The sequence below is a fragment of the Limulus polyphemus genome, unplaced genomic scaffold, assembly GCF_000517525.1.
Source record: "Limulus polyphemus unplaced genomic scaffold, Limulus_polyphemus-2.1.2 Scaffold1863, whole genome shotgun sequence".
NCBI classification, from domain to species: domain Eukaryota; kingdom Metazoa; phylum Arthropoda; class Merostomata; order Xiphosura; family Limulidae; genus Limulus; species Limulus polyphemus.
Genome location: NW_013667473.1, coordinates 113,872 through 128,388, shown reverse-complemented (window position 1 = coordinate 128,388; position 14,517 = coordinate 113,872). Strand labels below are relative to the sequence as shown.

General features: G+C 39.1%; 1 protein-coding gene across 1 annotated transcript in view; it reads right to left on the bottom strand.

The window, feature by feature from the left end:
- The window catches only part of LOC111087199, a gene marked incomplete at its 5' end in the record, with an annotated part of 183,551 nt that overhangs the window by 66,494 nt on the left and 102,540 nt on the right, over positions 1 to 14,517 (bottom strand). The window contains 2 exons of the mRNA XM_022393042.1: positions 20 to 256; positions 13,860 to 13,988. Of these exons, the coding sequence (XP_022248750.1) occupies positions 20 to 256; positions 13,860 to 13,988 (366 nt within the window). The remainder of the gene's footprint in view (positions 1 to 19; positions 257 to 13,859; positions 13,989 to 14,517) is intronic.

Genomic DNA, 14,517 nt, shown 5'->3' with positions numbered 1-14,517 from the left:
CATTTGTGAACAACCTTACCACTGTCAACAGAAGAAATAATATCTTGAAGCTGGTTGTCAATAGAAGATAAACAATTTGGACAGGAAGACGGAGCATCTGGACTTTTACTGAGATGATTACTCTCTATAAGTGCATTTTTCATGTCATCCAAATTGTTATAATTTATTACATATACATCTTGGCTGAGCATAAGTGATGTAAATAAATAGTTCTCCTTAATCCAAACTTTACTGGTTGTGATCAATATAAATTTTCCTATGAAAGGAAGAAGACAACATTATGAACTGTGAAATATTGTTATTATATTCTATACATAAATATGCATGTTCAGTTATTTAGTTTATTACTGAAATCATATATTATAAAGATTAAATAACCAAACAGCAACTTTCATAAATTTCTCCAACAGAAAAATTTCCAAGATGAAACAAACATTAGTAAATGCTTTTAACAATATTTAAAAGTAAAAAGCATAAATACAAAACAAGTGTTCCTATCTAAATATTATAAAGTGCAGAAAGCTTAAGACATACCAGTTGTAGTGTTTTCTTTACTCTAATCCAGTTAAACTAATATATGAATAACAATAATATTCTTTACACATTAGAATTAACAAAATAACTATGTAGTTAATTCTTCAACTGGTCTCTGCTTTAACATTTAAACATTCCATAAAACTCAAAATAATAAAACAATTACTGTACCTTTTACAATATATTTCATTTACAAGATGAATGTATTTTGTAAGAAACCAATAACAAAGTATAAAATAAAGTTATTTGATCAGACATAGGAATATCATAGGCATATCACACACAAATTTTAATGGCACTTTCACCTATACAATCTTATGTTAAGCTTAATTAATATATTGCATCATACATCATTTATGAATTCAACTAAAGCACAGACATCTACACATATAAAAAAAATTTTCTGTACATGTAAATCATTAAACAATGACACATACTGTGAATGTTTTTTTTTTATTTCTTTTTGATTAAAATGTTGATATAAAGTTACAATGTATCTGAAAAATTATAATTTTCCTAAATAAAAATGTATTTCCAATAGGTACTTCCCTCCTCTCACAAGATTAGCTTTTCTCATTTTGTGCTGCCCTCTGTATGTGAACTTTTTCAGAAACACATGCCACAAGCCTTCATCATCTCTTTGTTGGAATCTAAAGTTCCAACATGTCTCTTATGTAAACACCAATAGGAGAGCACTACTACCACATGACACATGTGACACACCACTACAGGTGAGAAGTGTGAATGAAGGGAAGTACCTATCAGAAATACATTTTCATTTAGGAAAATTATAACTTTGAAAAGGTACTCTGTGTGATATCTCACAAGATTAGCTTGAATCCCACATTGAAATGGAGGAGGTACCAGTGTGAGGGAAGCACAGGTGTATCTCCCGGAAGCATCTGGAGGACATCCCCGAAATGAGAGGAACAGATCAGATAATCTGAAGAGGGGCACTGAACCACATCTGAGCCAAGTATCTCTTCACTAGGAACATCAACATAATTAGAAGAACCAGACATGACAGAACATGAAGGGAGCACATGAGAGAGGATAGTTTAACAATATGATCTTAAACAGAAATTAGAATCACTCAATCCCGATGGAAAGTGGGTAAGTGAGGATGTGTCCCATGGTGTAGAGTGGCTAGGGCATGATGGACCATACTCAGAAAGTCAACTACATCCAAAACTCACTACCTAAGGTAGGATAAGGATCATACCATCTTTACCATAAATCCTCAAGTGAAGAGGGAACCTAACATTCGACTCATGGAACTCACAGGGAAGCTTAATGCCAGAGATCTAGGAATGTGTCATTCAGAATCCAAGGGAAGTCCATCGCATGCACTTCACCCTTGCGACCTTGAAACTAGCCCAAAATGACCCCAGGTCAGGAACAACCTCGTCACCAAATGAAGGAAAACCAGGGACAGAAGTGAAAACAGGCCACATAGACCTTCTACAACCCACAACACAGTAGAGAAGTTGAGAAGGGAAGATGGACAACCCAAATCATAAGTGAGAGCTTATGTGATTGGTTCACTTGATCTCCAAAACCCAACTCGCTGGGTACTGACATCCACACGAGGGTAGGAGGAGGGCACCCAATCAGATGGGTGAACTACATTTGGGTGTCTCAACTCCAGGGATTAGTTACTCATTCAGAAGATCTTGTAACTCCCTGTACACCTGCAGAATACCACCACCCTATTCTGAACTGAAGGGTTATAGCCATCTTTGTGGAACCCATCTAGTAGGTTGCCTCCATGGTCAAACATCCCTGCAGCTTGGAACTGGTAAGTGGTAAGGATTCCCATACTCCACTGGAAGAAAAGGGGAAAAAGTGTGGCAGAGAGTCCAGAGGGACTGCAACACCCGAGACAGTGCAATGGGTGGTCATGAAACCTTATTTTTAAAAGCAGACCACACTGATTTATTCAATCTAGGCATGGCAAGGATGGGCAGCAATCCCATTCTGTTTTACTCATGCCTTCCATGGGTGGTATGGTCCTGGACAGGCATATTATGATGGAATTATCATGAGGAATTTACACTCTAGTGATCTTGGGAAACATCTTATCTCAAGGGTGAACATACATAGCCATGGAAAATGTATAAGAATTAACATGGCTTACAGTGCTGATTTGATAGCAAGATGTCTGCAAATGGTTATAGCCATCTAACTGAAACCCATTCTGAGTACAGGCAGAATACCTGATCAGGCACCATTTGCTTCAGAGCAGGATCCAAAGTGAAGCTGAAGCAGGGGCCCCAGGAAGAAAAAAAAGCATTAGTAAATATTTACCTTAGTGGGAGATGAACATATGCGGAGTCGCCCATATGCCTAATCGTAAAATCTACTCCAACGGCTGAAGAAGTCGGCCATTGGCAAGGGAGAAGGTAAGGTGATGAGTTTGATGTGAGGAAACATGAAAGAGATCTGAAGGAAGAATAGGCTAACTGGATCAAACACTGATCCCCATTGATCAGGGTAACTGGGGAAAGATTATGAGAAGAGGAAGATTGCCAAGGGATAAAAAGGCGAGAACAAGAGCCCTGGAAGGAAGCCGTGTGAGCAATATAACAATGAAGGGCATGAACAGGACAGAGGAGTCTATCCGGATCAGGATGAGGGTAGAGATGAGATATAGAGGATAGACATATATGGGAAAAGGAGGACTGACCTTCTCAAGCTGCAGAGGTCTTAGGAAGGAAACCATGATCATGATAAAAGATAAGGTAAGCGGAATGGTACAAGATCTGGTAATGTTGAGGGTAAAAATTTCCAACATACGATGCCCGCAGGCCAAAAGGAGGAGAAAATGTGCTTTCAAAGAGAGGTGAAATAGGGAACCCATAGACAGATGTTCGAATGGAGGTGAAGTGAGGGCATGAAGGACCATGTTAATGTTTCAGTCCAGAAGCGATAGATGCCTTGGTGGCCAATGGAGCTGGAAGGAACAGATCAACATGGAAAAGACAGCAGAAGCAAAGACCCCATGGAAACAGGAAAAACAGAAGGTATGGGATAACACCACCCAAAACCCCAAAATCAAGGAAAACCAATGAAACCCTCTCAATGAGCCACATGAGAAACAGAGATACAGGTAACCATTGAATGAGAAGCTTGGAAACCCCAAGTCAATGCCCAGAAGCAATAAAAGCTCTACTCACATTGATGGATGGCCAAAGAAGAAGAAGGGCGGATGGAACAGGCTAAATGTAAAGCTACTCTGTGAAAGAAATCGGAATCCCTTGCAAAAAACCTGACAAAAGACAGATGGCATGGGATGGAGCTCCAGTGGCTTGGGTTGACAAAGTAGGTCAAGTGGGAAGAAGAAGAGAGAGGGACCACCTGCAGTTGGAGCAACCAAGGTTGAGCAGGCCAGTAAAGTGCAATCAGAAGGACTGTGCACATAGTGGCATGGATGAGGGAGACCACCCAATGAAGTAAACAGATGGGAGGGTAACATAAAGGAACAGATGAGACCAATACTGGCTCAAGGCATCAACAGCCAAGGCTCGAGGATGGGGAACTGGGAACCAAAACTAAGGTAATTTGTGATTGAAGGTGGTGGCAAAGGCATCAATATGGGGTGTACTCAAATGCAGACAGACAGAGCCACCAAAAAATGGCAGGATGCAGGGACCACTCTGTGGGATAAACACAATCTGGTCGGGAAATACGATTGGCTACGAGATTGAAAGCACTTGGTACATGATACACCATCAAACAAATTCAATGTGTGTGGGCCCAATAAAGAAAATCCATCATGCAAAAATACAGGAATATGGATCTGGTGCCACCTTGGTGATTGATATAAGCCACCATGGTAGAATTGTCAGAATGTTTCATAACCAGCTGGCATTTGGCAAGAGAAAGAAAATGATCCAAAGCCCAATGAACAGCCAGAAGTTTGAAAATACTAATGTGAAGAGAACTCTCCTCTACAGACCAGCAACCTAAAACCTCCTGGTGATCTATCCAAGCACCCCAACCATGAAGGGATGCATCCATGAACAGTGTAAATCTGGGCATGGAGGAGGAAGCGGGACCCCCACCGATGTGTGTACTCTGTTTAACCACAAATGGAGATCAACTACAAGGAATGAGAGAAGGGATATAAAAGTCTCCAAGTGATCCCAGGTGAGTTTCCATTGATTGTGAAGGACCCATTGAAGAAACCACATATTGGCATTGCCCAGGGGTATGAGAGGGGACATGGAGGACTACATCCTATAAAGCAATAGAACCTCACGAGCTGTAAGTGAGGGAACAGATAGGGCTTTCTGATCAGCCTTTTCCATAGGATGGAGCAGGAGAGGAGAAGGTTGGGATCGACTGAGATGGATGTTGAAGAAAACACCCAAATTGAAAAGGTATTGGGTAGGATGAAAAAAAGACTTCTCCAATTTGACCAACCAGCCCACCTCCACAGTTTCAGCCAGTAGCTGATGAGTGTGACAGGCCAATTCTTATTTGGAATGAGCAAGAAAAGGCCAGTTATCCATATACACATGGAAGTGCAACCCCATGGCATGAATATCCCAAGCAAAGGAGTGGACCACACAACAATATATGGTGCTGAGGCTAGGCCAAAGGATAAGGTGAGAAACTGGTACACAACCCCCTGATGAACAATTGAAAATTTTAATGCAAATACTCTGCCACAGAAATGTGGAGGTAAGCATTGGAAATGTCCACCTTGGTCATTTAAAGACCTGGAGAAAATACCCATCGAAGATAAAGATATGTCTCCATGGTAAAGCGAGGAGTGTGAACATACTGATTGAGATGACATAAATCAATGATAAGATGCCAGTCTCCGGTCTTCTTGGGAACCACAAACAGGTGGGAGTAAAACCTCCTGAACCTGGTGGAGCTTGTCGATAGCCTGTTGTGTAATGAGGTCCTGAACCACCTTTGACAGCTGCTGGCACGTCAGTGGATCCTGAGAAGAAGGGGAAGGTAATGGGAATACTGGATAAGGGAGAAAGGGAATAACATATCTCTCCGATAGCACTCTATGAACTCAGATATCGGCGAGACCAGCCCCCACTGGGCCTGAACTGACCCACGTAGTCACTGGTACTGCTATTGGTGGATCATACATCGTCGAACTCTAGCACCACAGGAGGGTGATACATGAAAGAGGTTCTGAAGGTGAAAGGTGAGAGATAGGAACCAGTGCTATTCTTGGCCCCGACTGCAACAAACGAGTTACCAAGTTAGTAGGGTAGAATGTTGATGGGCTGAAGCCAATCACGACTCCAAAGACTCAGGAACTGAGTCAAACACAAATAAGGAGCCTGGAGATAGGTCTGCGCCAAAACCATGTCACAGCCCAAGAAGTCCCAACAATAAAAAAACACAGTTGAAGCACGAGAGCTGAGGATGAGCCACTGTAGAAGTAAGGACGGAGAGGATTTCAGCAGAAAATACCTCAGGGTTCCTGTAAAGAGCTTCTGACAGAAGGTGAAGGGAAGAAAGGTACCTTAACAGGGTCGTGAAGGTGAGATAAAGACAAGAAAATTGGGCTTTTGTAAGGTGGACAGGGTAATCTGGGTTCGCTCCACAAACAGGTAGAACAAATGTTGGTCGAGAAAGGGAAAGTTTGCACGATGATAGGCAAGGGTAGTCTGATCCAAAGTCTATGGGGAACTAGGCATACTAACATTACTAACACTAAATCAGTCTATGTGAACTCTAATATCAGGAGACAGAGGAATGACTAAATAGGGTCAGGAAGTAAGAGGGAAGGTCTAGGAAGGGCCATAGGAAACAAGTGTAGGAGACAACACATCACATACCTCAGAGATAAAGTCTGAAAAGACCAATGACAGATGAGCTGAATCATCAAGTAGTAAACGAAAAGGCACGGCAAACTTCAGGGGGTGGGGGAACAAACAATCAAAATCTTTATTAGCCTGAGCTGGCTCTAAAGGCTCAGAAGGAAGTGGGGCAGAAGTAGGCGGAAGAGGTTGGCTCATATACCATTCAATCTCTCAGTGGTTGAGTGACAATATATCCCCCAACAGGTCTCCTGTGCCTCTGGCTAAAAATACGGCATCAGATGCTGGCAAAGTACCCAAAGCAAAAAACTGGCAAACACGAGGAAGTAATGCTTAAATAAATATATTAACTCCATAACTGTGAGGTGTATAAAATAAAGTTAAGAAAAAAATTAAAAATCAAACCACTGAACAATGTAAGAAAGAGCATCTGAACTCGATAGCTGCCAAACGAGAAGTGATAGTTTGGTAGTGGCGCATGATAGTAGTACTCTCCTATTGGTGAAGAGGTGAGACAGAGGAATGACTAAATAGAGTCAGGAAGTAAGAGGGAAGGTCTAGGAAGGGCCATAGGAAACAAGTGTAGGAGACAACACATCACATACCTCAGAGATAAAGTCTGAAAAGACCAATGACAGATGAGCTGAATCATCAAGTAGTAAACGAAAAGGCATGGCAAACTTCAGGGGGTGGGGGAACAAACAATCAAAATCTTCATTAGCCTGGGCTGGCTCTAAAGGCTCAGAAGGAAGTGGGGCAGAAGTAGGCGGAAGAGGTTGGCTCATATACCATTCAATCTCTCAGTGGTTGAGTGACAATATATCCCCCAACAGGTCTCCTGTGCCTCTGGCTAAAAATACGGCATCAGATGCTGGCAAAGTACCCAAAGCAAAAAAACTGGCAAACACGAGGAAGTAATGCTTAAATAAATATATTAACTCCACAACTGTGAGGTGTATAAAATAAAGTTAAGAAAAAAATTAAAAATCAAACCACTGAACAGTGTAAGAAAGAGCGTCTGAACTCGACAGCTGCCAAGCGAGAAGTGATAGTTTGGTAGTGGCACATGATAGTAGTACTCTCCTATTGGTGAAGAGATGATGCATAATGATTTGCATGAGAGGTGTTTGGAGCTTTGATTACAACAGTGTAATGATGAAGGCTTGTGGCATATGTTTCTGAAAAAGTTTGCATACAGAGGGTAGCACAAAACGAGAAATACTAATCTTGTGAGAAGAGGGAGAGTACCTTATCTTGTCAGGCATAGGAATTAATAGTTTCATTTTGAGTTTACTTATTAATTCCAAAAATCAAGAACAATTTAATGAGCAATTTATCCAACCAAAATCAGGTTCATTAAGAAATTTCCTAGATGAATGTAGTGAGAAAACTTCAAAAAATACTAACCAAAAAGATGCTTATAAAACAAAATATAACATCAGCAGAAAGAAAAGGCCTAAAATTTCTTAGAAACAATAAATACATTACCATTCAAAGAGTCAATAAAGGAAACTATCATGATTTTAACAAGCAAACAGTATAATTTCTTAATGGTAAATATATTGAATGATACATCTGAATTTACTCTGTCAACTACTGAAGTTAACCCAACATACAACAAAAAATTGAGCAAGCTACTCAAAATATTATTAAAAGAAAAAAAAACTATTATTTTTAAGCTTTATAATTTTTTGCATACAAACCAACCAATATCATCAAAAATCTGTGGTTTACCAAAAGTCCATAAAAACCCAATAACCTAATGCCCAATGATTTCTTATAACTCTAAACTAAAACCTTGATAAATACTTTAACTTGATTTTAGAACTTTATGTTTCCAAAATATGCACTTAATACCCCCAACAACGCTTACATAGGCTAGACAGTAACATCATTACGTCTAGCTTTGATGTTGTAAACCTATTTCCTCAAACCCCTTATCATGAGGTAGAAAGTATTTCACAAGACCCCAAAAAGAGAATGAATATAAAACCTAATTAAACTGTTACAACTATCCACATCTATTTGCTTTAAATACAAAGACTCATATTTCCTTCAGTTACATGGGCCTTGCCATGGGAAATTCATTACCACGTACTTTTGTCATCCTTTATCATATAACATAGAACAATATGCCATAGTCATTTCCATATATGTCTGCATTTCGGTTTAGACATGTAGATGACGTTTTTTTCATCTTTACTTGTTAAGATAACAAAGATTCCTTCAACACATAAAAGGGCTACTTAAAGACATACAATTCATAGCTGAAATTTTTTTAAAAGATAACATCACCAAGTCTTCTCCATTTAAATTCATAGAAAAAAACACATACAGTGGAAATTACATAAAATGGTTTTCTAATCATGTAATCCACCATAAGCTAGGCACTCTAAAAACCCTCTTAAATTTAGCATACACTGTATGCACCACAGAAAATATCAAAGAAGCTGCACACTTATCTCAATGCTTTACTAATGTAAACCAGTTCCCTACTAAAGTAGTTACAGAAACTATTAAACATCATAGATAAGAGACACTTAATAAATAAATAAACTCAAAAAACATCCCACAGGACAAAGGAACCCTAACCACTTGCAATATCCCATGTATATAAAATATTAGCAAACATTTATCAGAAATCTGGAAAAGAATAGCACATAAATATAACCTTAACATAATGCCTAGATTCATTTTCACCACTGGAATGAAAATTAAACACGTTAAGAAAATTATGCAATGAACCCACCCCCACCAGGAAACATTTACAAAATAAAGTAAGAATTGCTCAGCCTTTTACGAAGATGACACAGGACATAACTTGAAGATCAAGTTAATAGAATACCAAAAACCCTCTTTCCAAGTCCATGAACATATGAACAAAAACAACCATAGTTTTTCTGAACAGAATGTCACAGTACTAAAACATGAACCTGACTTTAACAGAAGAAACATCAGTTTTATTAATGAAACAAAACACTCCCACAATTAACAAATATTCAGGCACAACTCTATCTGTTTTTGATCGTTATTTGCCCAAAAATTCCTAATCTCATGCATAACATATTCCACATTTTGTTTGTTTTTTTCTGTTCAGCCATAAATAATCTGTCAATTCATGTGGATTGATATGCACATGCATCAGTAACAACTATAAATTCTAAAATTTAAATAAATTGTTAGATTGTTGAATATTGATTTAAATACTGAAACCTTCTTTACCATTAGGTAGTTTAGAATGATTACCTGTCCTAAAGTTAATGTTTTCTTAAAAGAAAATGTATTTCCAATAATACTTACCTGTCTATCTAAGCATTAGTCTAATTTTTTCTCACTTGCTCCAATCTTTTATACCCCACTTAATTGCCCTTGGCAATATCTCATGACACTCTCCACCTACATCAATGTGCCTTCTATCTTGGTACTGCATATAAGTACCTCATTCAGACAGTGTTATCATACTGGTTCTTAATGGGGAGAAAGGGGTGGGAGAGTGTGAATGGAGGTATGTATTATTGGAAATAAATTTTTGATTTAGGAAAACGTTAACTTCCAAAACATACCTCCTCTCACACTTACAGCTAGAATTCCATATTGATAAGGTGGAGGGGCCAATGAGGGTATTATCCATACATAAAGCATCTGTATAGATCCTGGGTGTCTCAATAGAAGATTGGCACCCTAGTGATGGAACCACGCTACATTCAGAACTGGTACATTCTTTACCCAGAACTTAATTCATGTACTATGGGTTGAACTTTACAGGATTTATAAACACTATTGGCCAGGTTCCAACCAAATATCCATGGTTCCACTGCTCAGGTTTGGAATTACAAGGCTATGGTTCCTATATCAAACGTTCGTGGCTGGGGCAGTTGGACTGCAATATATACTTATGAGTGGATCCCAACCTGTAGCCACAGAGTGATGTGTTCCAAGCTACCAGAATAATGACAAGAAAGTAAGCAACACTGAAGTGGACAAGCCTTCTCCTCAAACTGAAGAAGTCAGAAAGGCAATACCCCAGTCTCAGAATGACAGGATATTGTATGCCTTACTTAACCTGAGGAAACAGAACTCATCCCAGTTGGAATTGTGAACACTCTTCCTCACTCCCCAACTGTGTGGACAAGGTAAATTCCCCCTTTCTCCTGAAATTATGGGGAGAACATGGAACAAATTTGCTCAACTATGGACCCAGGATGGGACTGCTCTGCATTTGGAACAAAAAATAAACCTTCAGGTAAGGTGATACATGGCATATGAGAATGAGATCCCAAACAGATGTTGAGAAAGAGAATGTATTGTAACCTTAATATAACAGTTAGGTAACTGGAATGGTCGTTCGACACAAAGGATCCAAAATGACTTGAGGAATCTTAGTGAATACTGGGGACTCAAAGAATACTTTGATGCAATTATCGATTGGGAGGCAATCAGGGTGTCTTATACAGGGCGACTGTGGAAGATGCAAAAACCCTTGCCAAAGAGCCAGGTAAAAAAAAAGAGTTATGGTTATTACTTCTGGTTGAAGTAGGTTCAACCTCCTCTCAATACACCATTGCCAATGTGGTTTCCATTGATAAATGTTCATTGTGGGACTACGCAAAGACTGAGACAGATACATGGCAATCTTAGAAATTAAACCCCAATGCGGTGCTAAAGACTGCATAACCTCCATGCCTGAATCATAAGCTTCTGGATAACAGGGTTTACTACATAAGATCATGGCAGTCTCCACAGAAATGGCCTAAGAAGAAATGGAAGAGGCAGACACTTTTAAAGGTACCGCAGAAGCAGAAACCAGGGTAAAGCTACCAATCCGTTGCTTTCAACAGGTCCTGAAAGTTGGTTGGAACAAATCATATTAAGTACCCTGGGTAACATATGAATTGGAGGGAAGGCCTAAAGTTGTAATCCCATCCTGTCCTGATGGAATGCATTCATTGCCAAAGCCTGAAAATGAGGTACTGGAGACCAAATTGCTAGTAGGTGGGTGATCCAATGAGAGGCCAGCCCACCAATCATAGATGCAAAATGAGACCCAATCCAAAACAACTTTATGATGCAGCATCTATACTATTGGGAGAATCTATTTGGGTTGAGACAATTTATCTGCTACCGCAGTCATCACCTGTGGAACATGGCAAGCTAGTAGGATGATATGATAGGAGTGGTCCTGGGAAAGGAGGTCCAAGAATTGAAAAACAAGAAACCCTGGACCAAATGCTTCCTCAATGAGAAACACAAGACACAACCACAGAATTGTCAGAGTGAAGATTGACAATTTTCCCCTTAACAAGCCCAGACCATGAGGTATTAATTGCCCGGACCATTATGTAGGGAAGCCTCATTGTTCCTGTGTAGACCATGGAATTTCTGACTGTTCACATAGGTACCCCATCACAAAAACTAGGCATTTTTGAAGGGTTGTAACTCTGAATGAGGTGGCACCAGAGGAACTCATACCTTAGTAGTGTCCCAACTGAACAACCCCTCAAGATCGAAGAATGATCCTGACTAAGGAAATTGGGGAATTCAGTGAATCAATGTTTATGATCCCTTGTTTCATAAAGATCATTAAAAGCATCTCTTGTGCTCTCATCCCAAAGGGATTAGGGTGATGCCCACATTCCCAGAAGAGAAAGAACCATCCGTGCAATGGGAGAAGGAGAGATGAGTAAGTTTCAGGCTTCCTGTTCCATAGCATGGAGCTGGATGGGAGGCAGCAAACCTTGACTGAGAGATATGATGAAAATAAAATACCCAGACTGATGATGTTATCACTATGGCAATTTGCAGATAGAAGCTGACTACAACAAACTTGAGCATCCACAATCCCAGTAAAAATTGTCAACTCAGATAGAGTAATGAGTAATTTGTGAACCTTGGAAAATCTAGGCCTTCATATAGACAAGAAAGATCAATGACTGGACACCAATCTCCTGGCTTCTTAGGTCCAACAACCAATGGAAATAAAACCCCTGAAAAACTGGCATGACTCTCTTACTACCTACAGACCAACCAAATACTGATAGCCGTAGAACTACGTTTCAAGTCCAGAGAATCTGCATGAGATAGAAACCCTACAGTTTGAGTGGATAATAGAGGTGAAGATGTGAACTGAATGAGTAATCTTAACTCAAGAACCTGTAGTGCTCCTGGATCTGTGGTTAAGATTACCACATGTCCAGAAATACACGGAGCCGAACCCCCACAGACCCCAATGGCACACAACCAACACCAATGTGCATGCTAACTATGGTTCCAGCTCATCTATGAAGTTGGTGATCCTGTAAGTCTTCCAAAAAAAGTGTACTGTAAGGAAAACAAAATGTTGGAATTTAGAGTTGTACATCCATAGACTTACCCTGTCCCATCAGGGGACATTGATCTATTCAGGTTAACTTCAAACTCTGCCTTAGAACCCCTAAATTTGAGGAACAGATATATTATTTGAGAGTCCTTCCACCTAGTAGTGGTAGGTGAAATAACGAAGTTCCAACAACTGTGTTGGATAAAGGATAACTATCCTTCCACATAACTGAGAAGTAAACCTCCCTGAATGAACCACAATGTCCATGGATGAAGAGAAAACTAAACATTTGCTCCCAGACCTTGCAGCTATCAAGTAAGGTACAGGCTCAAAAGCAACTAGGGAAAGACCCAAAACATCACACTCTTGATGAACCAACTGAAGAAAACAAATCAAAGGGAGCTTATCCCAAAGTCACATCTATATTTTTTCCCATTTAAAGACTGTTTATTACCATTGATTATAACAACATTTAGTTAGGAAAATTTGTTTTCTTAGAACAAAGCAAAGATGAGCTATCTGTTGTGCCCAATACAGGGAATCGAACCATGGATTTTAGCATTATAAATCTGTAAACTCACCATTGTTCCACAGGGGTATGGAGGAGTCATCAGACTAAAAGAAGGTGCAGGAAAAAGCAACCTCAGAATCCCCGGGAGGTTTGTTTGTTTGTAATTAAGCACAAAGCTACACAATGGGTTATCTGTGCTCTGCCCACCATGGGTATCGAAACCCGGATTTTAGCATAGTAAGTTCGCAGACATACCGCTGTGCCACCAGGGGGCCCCCCGGAGGAACACCGTGGAACCGATTATATGTCTCCATCTTACTAAGAATAAGATCACTGACAGTCTCAACTAAGAGTTATTCTCCCTCCACCCCTTTTTGTGGTATGATGCTATATATCAGAAGTGGTACAGGAAAGACCTGATTTGCCTTCGTGCCAGAAATAATAGTCCAGGAACTCATATCATAAATCAGCTTCCTAATTGGAAATATTTTTTTTCACTGAAATCAACTAAGTAAGAAAGAGAATGCTCAAAGTAACTCTGAATAATCATAGCACTGGGAAATACATTAGTGACACTTAATGGTAATGTAATGTTTGGGGGAATTAAAAAAATCCTAACAATGTTTTTGGGCAAAATTGGATGAGAAAAGAACTTGTATATATATAAAGATAACATATTTAAGAAAACAAACCAAAAACTTACCTCTTGTATGTTGTATCGGGTTACATCCGCAATTATTCTTAACTCTGAAATGGACTTCTCTTTTGAAATATTTCTTGTTGCCTTTTAGAAACTTAATAATGGAGAAGGAGCCACATAAACTACCATCATCTGTCAGAATCACAAGAAACAAAAATATTATTCAAGAACAGCTTGTTAAATCTTAACAACTAAATATCATATATTTCATCATGAATAAGTAAAAATATTCAATTTATTAGGCTGATAACTGATCTATGTAAGTGAAATATAAATTTTTTTCTCTAATATCACATTAATTGCACTGTTTCAGAATGGTCAGTTAATGAATGTTTTTCTTGACTTTTAGGAAGCTTTTAAGCTACATTTTTAATTGTTTGAAATTGTCTCAGAACAACTCAAATATTCCTCCAAACAAAAATATTAACATAGTGTTAGGATTAAACTAAAGTATTTACTGGCATCCCACCTAATGTTGATACTAGTGTAATGGTTTAGTGATAGGTGAAGATAAAGTTAGCACATATCACAGTGTAATGGTTTAGCGATACGTGGAAGATGAAGTTAGCCCATACCACAGTGTAATGGTTTAGTGATACGTGGAAGATGAACTTAGCACATATCACAGTGTAATGGTTTAGTGATACGTGGAAGATGAAGA